The sequence below is a fragment of the Caretta caretta genome, chromosome 12, assembly GCF_965140235.1.
Source record: "Caretta caretta isolate rCarCar2 chromosome 12, rCarCar1.hap1, whole genome shotgun sequence".
Lineage (NCBI taxonomy): Eukaryota > Metazoa > Chordata > Testudines > Cheloniidae > Caretta > Caretta caretta.
In genome coordinates this window covers 33780277-33787259 of record NC_134217.1, presented here as the reverse complement: position 1 = coordinate 33787259, position 6983 = coordinate 33780277, and the positions used below count along the sequence as shown (strand labels likewise).

General features: G+C 49.2%; 1 protein-coding gene across 1 annotated transcript; it reads right to left on the bottom strand.

Moving 5' to 3' along the window:
* Window positions 1-4682: 4682 nt before the first annotated feature.
* Window positions 4683-6672, bottom strand: LOC125620891 (uncharacterized). The gene is made up of 2 exons (XM_048817140.2): window positions 5847-6672; window positions 4683-5258 (listed from the first exon to the last, which is right to left on the bottom strand). The coding sequence occupies exons 1-2, from the start codon at window positions 6250-6252 to the stop codon at window positions 4738-4740; spliced, it is 927 nt and encodes a 308-aa protein (XP_048673097.2). The 5' UTR covers window positions 6253-6672; the 3' UTR covers window positions 4683-4737.
* Between the last annotated feature and the right edge of the window lie 311 nt (window positions 6673-6983).

The window sequence follows — 6983 nt, the reverse complement described above, 5'->3', positions numbered from 1 at the left end:
TATATATATTAAAGGACAATAATTAGATCATATTTGCTCTACTTTGGAGCCTTTTCTTCATCGTCTTTTAATTAAATTAGCCCATCAGGAACTTCTCCTTAGGGCTATTAATTGTGTTTCTGTTGGAAATTAAAGGCATAAAGATGCTTTCTGAGATATAGACTCGTCTAAATGAAGGACTGGAAGGGACCTCGATAGGTCATCTGGTCCAATCCCCTGCACTGAGGCTGGACAAAGTATTATCTTGACTATCTGTAACAAGTGTTTGTCTATCCTGTTCTTAAAAGCCTCCAGTGATGGGGATTCCACAGCCTCCCTAGGTAATTTGTTCCAGTGTGTAACTATCCTTACAACTAGGAAATTTTTCCTAATTTCTTAAATCTCCCTTGCTGCAATTTAAGCCCATTGCTTCTTGTCCTGTCCTCAGTGGATAAGGAGAACAATTTATCACTCTCCTCTTTATAACAATCTTTTACATACTTGAAGACTGTCACCCTTCAGTCTTCTCTTCTCCAGACTCACTCAAACACCCCCAGTTTTTTCAGTCTTTCCTCATAGGTCATGTTTTTCTAAGACTTTAGTCATTTTTGTGGCTTATCTCTGAACTTTCTACAATTTGTCCACATCTTTCCCAAAGTGTGGTGCTCCGACTGGACACAGTACTCCGGTTGAACCCTTATCAGTACTGGGTGGAGTGGCAGAATTACTTCTCATGTCTTGCTTACAAAACTCCCATTAATACATCCCAGAATGTTTGCCTTTTTTGCATTTTTTACATTGTTGACTCATATTTAGTTTATAATCCACTCTAACCCCAGATGCTTTTATGCAGTACTCCTTCTTAAGCAATTATTTCCCATCTTGTACTTGTGCAACTGAACATTCCTTCCTAAGTGTAGTACTTTGTATTTGCAAAAAGAAAAAGAGTACTTGTGGCACCTTAGAGACTAACCAATTTATTTGAGCATAAGGGTATGTCTACACTACGGAATAAGGTCGAATTTATAGAAGTCGGTTTTTTAGAAATCGGTTTTATATATTCGAGTGTGTGTGTCCCCACAGAAAATGCTCTAAGTGCATTAAGTGCATTAACTCGGCGGAGCGCTTCCACAGTACCGAGGCTAGAGTCGACTTCCGGAGCGTTGCACTGTGGGTAGCTATCCCACAGTTCCCGCAGTCTCCGCTGCCCATTGGAATTCTGGGTTGAGATCCCAATGCCTGATGGGGCTAAAACATTGTCGCGGGTGGTTCTGGGTACATATCGTCAGGCCCCCGTTCCCTCCCTCCCTCCGTGAAAGCAAGGGCAGACAATCGTTTCGCGCCTTTTTTCCTGAGTTACCTGTGCAGACGCCATACCACTGCAAGCATGGAGCCCGCCCAGGTAACCGTCACCCTATGACTCCTGGGTGCTGGCAGACGCGGTACGGCATTGCTACACAGTAGCAGCAACCCCTTGCCTTGTGGCAGCAGACGGTACAGTACGACTGGTAGCCGTCATCGTCATGTCCGAGGTGCTCCTGGCCACGTCGGCTGGGAGCGCCTGGGCAGACATGGGCGCAGGGACTAAATTTGGAGTGACTTGACCAGGTCATTCTCTTTAGTCCTGCAGTCAGTCCTATTGAACCGTCTTATGGTGAGCGGGCAGGCGATACGGACTGCTAGCAGTCGTACTGTACCATCTTCTGCCGAGCAGCCATGAGATGTGGATGGCATGCAGTCCTTCTGCACCGTCTGCTGCCAGCCAAAGATGTAAAAGATAGATGGAGTGAATCAAAACAAGAAATAGACCAGATTTCTTTTGTACTCATTTGCTTCCCCCCCTCCCCTGTCTAGGGGACTCATTCTTCTAGGTCACACTGCAGTCACTCACAGAGAAGGTGCAGCGAGGTAAATCTAGCCATGTATCAATCAGAGGCCAGGCTAACCTTCTTGTTCCAATAAGAACGATAACTTAGGTGCACCATTTCTTATTGGAACCCTCCGTGAAGTCCTGCCTGAAATACTCCTTGATGTAAAGACACCCCCTCTGTTGATTTTAGCTCCCTGAAGCCAACCCTGTAAGCCGTGTCCTCAGTCGCCCCTCCCGGCGTCAGAGCAACGGCAAACAATCAGGCATCTGAGAGTGCTGTCCAGAGCAGTCACAATGGAGCACTCTGATGGGGCTAAAACATTGTCGCGGGTGGTTCTGGGTACGTATTGTCAGGCTCCCGTTCCCTCCCTCCCTCCGTGAAAGCAAGGGCAGACAATCATTTCGCGCCTTTTTTCCTGAGTTACCTGTGCAGACCCATACCACGGCAAGCATGGAGCCCGCTCAGGTAACCGTCACCCTATGTCTCCTGGGTGCTGGCAGACACGGTACGGCTTTGCAACACAGTAGCAGCAACCCATTGCCTTCTGGCAGCAGACGGTGCAATATGACTGGTAGTCGTCCTCGTCATGTCCGAGGTGCTCCTGGCCACGTCGGCTGGGAGCGCCTGGGCAGACATGGCGCAGGGACTAAATTTGGAGTGACTTGACCAGGTCATTCTCTTTAGTCCTGCAGTCAGTCCTATTGAACCATCTTATGGTGAGCGGGCAGGCGATAAGGACTGCTAGCAGTCGTACTGTACCATCTTCTGCCAGGCAGGCAAGAGATGAGGATTGCTAGTAGTCGTATTGTACCATCTTCTGCCAGGCAGGCAAGAGATGAGGATGGCTAGCAGTCGTACTGTACCATCTTCTGCCGAGCAGCCATGAGATGTGGATGGCATGCAGTCCTTCTGCACCGTCTGCTGCCAGCCAAAGATGTAAAAGATAGATGGAGTGGGTCAAAACAAGAAATAGACCAGATTTGTTTTGTACTCATTTGCCTCCTCCCCTGTCTAGGGGACTCATTCCTCTAGGTCACACTGCAGTCACTCACAGAGAAGGTGCAGCGAGGTAAATCTAGCCATGTATCAATCAGAGGCCAGGCTAACCTCCTTGTTCCAATAAGAACGATAACTTAGGTGCACCATTTCTTATTGGAACCCTCCGTGAAGTTCTGCCTGAAATACTCCTTGATGTAAAGACACCCCCTTTGTTGATTTTAGCTCCCTGAAGCCAACCCTGTAAGCCGTGTCGTCAGTCGCCCCTCCCTCCGTCAGAGCAACGGCAGACAATCGTTCCGCGCCTTTTTTCTGTGTGGACGCCATAACAAGGCAAGCATGGAGGCCGCTCAGCTCACTTTGGCAATTAGGAGCACATTAAACACCACACGCATTATCCAGCAGTATATGCAGCACCAGAACCTGGCAAAGCGAAACCGGGCGAGGAGGCGACGTCAGCGCGGTCACATGAGTGATCAGGACATGGACACAGATTTCTCTGAAAGCATGGGCCCTGCCAATGCATGCATCATGGTGCTAATGGGGCAGGTTCATGCTGTGGAACGCCGATTCTGGGCTCGGGAAACAAGCACAGACTGGTGGGACTGCATAGTGTTGTAGATCTGGGACGATTCCCAGTGGCTGCGAAACTTTCGCATGCGTAAGGGCACTTTCATGGAACTTTGTGACTTGCTTTCCCCTGCCCTGAGGCGCATGAATACCAAGATGAGAGCAGCCCTCACAGTTGAGAAGCGAGTGGCGATAGCCCTGTGGAAGCTTGCAACGCCAGACAGCTACCGGTCAGTTGGGAATCAATTTGGAGTGGGCAAATCTACTGTGGGGGCTGCTGTGATGCAAGTAGCCCACGCAATCAAAGATCTGCTGATATCAAGGGTAGTGACCCTGGGAAATGTGCAGGTCATAGTGCATGGCTTTGCTGCAATGGGATTCCCTAACTGTGGTGGGGCTATAGACGGAACCCATATCCCTATCTTGGCACCGGAGCACCAAGCCGCCGAGTACATAAACCGCAAGGGGTATTTTTCGATAGTGCTGCAAGCTCTGGTGGATCACAGGGGACGTTTCACCAACATCAACGTGGGATGGCCGGGAAAGGTGCATGATGCTCGCATCTTCAGGAACTCTGGTCTGTTTCAAAAGCTGCAGGAAGGGACTTTATTCCCAGACCAGAAAATAACTGTTGGGGATGTTGAAATGCCTATATGTATCCTTGGGGACCCAGCCTACCCCTTAATGCCATGGCTCATGAAGCCGTACACAGGCAGCCTGGACAGTAGTCAGGAGCTGTTCAACTACAGGCTGAGCAAGTGCAGAATGGTGGTAGAATGTGCATTTGGACGTTTAAAGGCGCGCTGGCGCAGTTTACTGACTCGCTTAGACCTCAGCGAAACCAATATTCCCACTGCTATTACTGCTTGCTGTGTGCTCCACAATATCTGTGAGAGTAAGGGGGAGACGTTTATGGCGGGGTGGGAGGTTGAGGCAAATCGCCTGGCTGCTGGTTACGCGCAGCCAGACACCAGGGCGGTTAGAAGAGCACAGGAGGGCGTGGTATGCATCAGAGAAGCTTTGAAAACCAGTTTCATGACTGGCCAGGCTACGGTGTGAAAGTTCTGTTTGTTTCTCCTTGATGAAACCCCCCGCCCCTTGGTTCACTCTACTTCCCTGTAAGCTAACCACCCGCCCCTCCTCCCTTCAATCACCGCTTGCAGAGGCAATAAAGTCATTGTTGCTTCACATTCATGCATTCTTTACTCATTCATCACACAAATAGGGGGATGACTACCAAGGTAGCCCAGGAGGGGTGGTGGAGGAGGGAAGGAAAATGCCACACAGCACTTTAAGCACAGCACTTTAAAAGTTTACAACTTTAAAATTTATTGAATGACAGCCTTCTTTTTTTTGGGCAATCCTCTGTGGTGGAGTGGCTGGTTGGCCGGAGGCCCCCCCACTGCGTTCTTGGGCGTCTGGGTGTGGAGGCTATGGAACTTGGGGAGGAGGGAGGTTGGTTACAGAGGGGCTGCAGTGGCAGTCTGTGCTCCAGCTGCCTTTGCTGCAGCTCAACCATACACTGGAGCATACTGGTTTGGTCCTGCAGCAGCCTCAGCATTGAATCCTGCCTCCTCTCATCATGCTGCCGCCACATTTGAGCTTCAGCCCTCTCTTCAGCCCGCCACTTACTCTCTTCAGCCCGCCACCTCTCCTCCCGGTCATTTTGTGCTTTCCTGCACTCTGACATTATTTGCCTCCACGCATTCGTCTGTGCTCTGTCAGTGTGGGAGGACAGCATGAGCTCGGAGAACATTTCATCGCGAGTGCGTTTTTTTTTCTTTCTAAGCTTCACTAGCCCCTGGGAAGGAGAAGATCCTGTGATCATTGAAACACATGCAGCTGGTGGAGAAAAAAAAAGGGACAGCGGTATTTAAAAAGATACATTTTATAAAACAGTGGCTACACTCTTTCAGGGTAAACCTTGCTGTTAACATTACATACATAGCACATGTGCTTTCGTTACAAGGTCGCATTTTGCCTCCTCCCACCGCATGACTACCCCCTCAACCTTCCCTCCTCCCTGTGGCTAACAGCGGGGAACATTTCTGTTTAGCCACAGGCAAACAGCCCAGCAGGAATGGGCTCCTCTGAGTGTCCCCTGAAGAAAAGCACTCTATTTCAACCAGGTGACCATGAAATATATCTCACTCTCCTGAGGATAACACAGAGAGATAAAGAACGGATGTTGTTTGAATGCCAGCAAACATACACTGCAATGCTTTGTTCTACAATGATTCCCGAGTACGTGTTACTGGCCTGGAGTGGTAAAGTGTCCTACCATGAAGGACGCAATAAGGCTGCCCTCCCCAGAAACCTTTTGCAAAGGCTTTAGGACTACATCTAGGAGAACCGCAAATGCCAAGGCAAAGTAATCCTTTCACATGCTTGCTTTTAAACCATGTATAGTATTTTAAAAGGTACACTCACCAGAGGTCCCTTCTCCGCCTGCTGGGTCCAGGAGGCAGCCTTGGGTGGGTTCGGGGGGTACTGGCTCCTGGTCTAGGGTGAGAAACAGTTCCTGGCTGTCAGGAAAACCGGTTTTTCCGCTTGCTTGCTGTGAGCTAGCTACAACCTCCTCATCATCATCATCTTCTTCATCCCCAAAACCTGCTTCCGTATTGCCTCCATCTCCATTGAAGGAGTCAAACAACACGGCTGGGGTAGTGGTGGCTGAACCCCCTAAAATGGCATGCAGCTCATCATAGAAGCGGCATGTTTGGGGCTCTGACCCAGAGCGGCTGTTCGCCTCTCTGGTTTTCTGGTAGGCTTGCCTCAGCTCCTTCAGTTTCACGCGGCACTGCTTCGGGTCCCTGTTATGGCCTCTGTCCTTCATGCCCTGGGAGATTTTCACAAAGGTTTTGGCATTTCAAAAACTGGAACGGAGTTCTGATAGCACGGATTCCTCTCCCCAAACAGCGATCAGATCCCATACCTCCCGTTTGGTCCATGCTGGAGCTCTTTTGCGATTCTGGGACTCCATCATGGTCACCTGTGCTAATGAGCTCTGCATGGTCACCTGTAGCTTGCCACACTGGCCAAACAGGAAATGAGATTCAAAAGTTCGCGGTTCTTTTCCTGTCTACCTGGCCAGTGCATCTGAGTTGAGAGTGCTGTCCAGAGCGGTCATAATGGAGCACTCTGGGATAGCTCCCGGAGGCCAATACCATCGAATTGTGTCCACAGTACCCCAAATTCGAGCCGGCAATGTCGATTTAAGTGCTAATCCACTTGTCAGGGGTGGAGTAAGGAAATCGATTTTAAGAGCCCTTTAAGTCGAAATAAAGGACTTCATTGTGTGGACCAGTGCAGGTTTACATCGATTTAACCCTGCTAAATTCGACCTAAAGTCCTAGTGTAGACCAGGGCTAAGCTTTCGTGAGTTACAGCTCACTTCATCGGATGCATACTGTGGAAAGTATAGAAGATCTTTTATACACACAAAGCATGAAAGAATGGGTGTTTACCACTACAAAAGATTTTCTCTCCCCCCACAAACCCAGTCTCCTGTTGGTAATAGCTTATCTAAAGTGATCACTCTCCTTACAATGTGTATGATAATCAAGG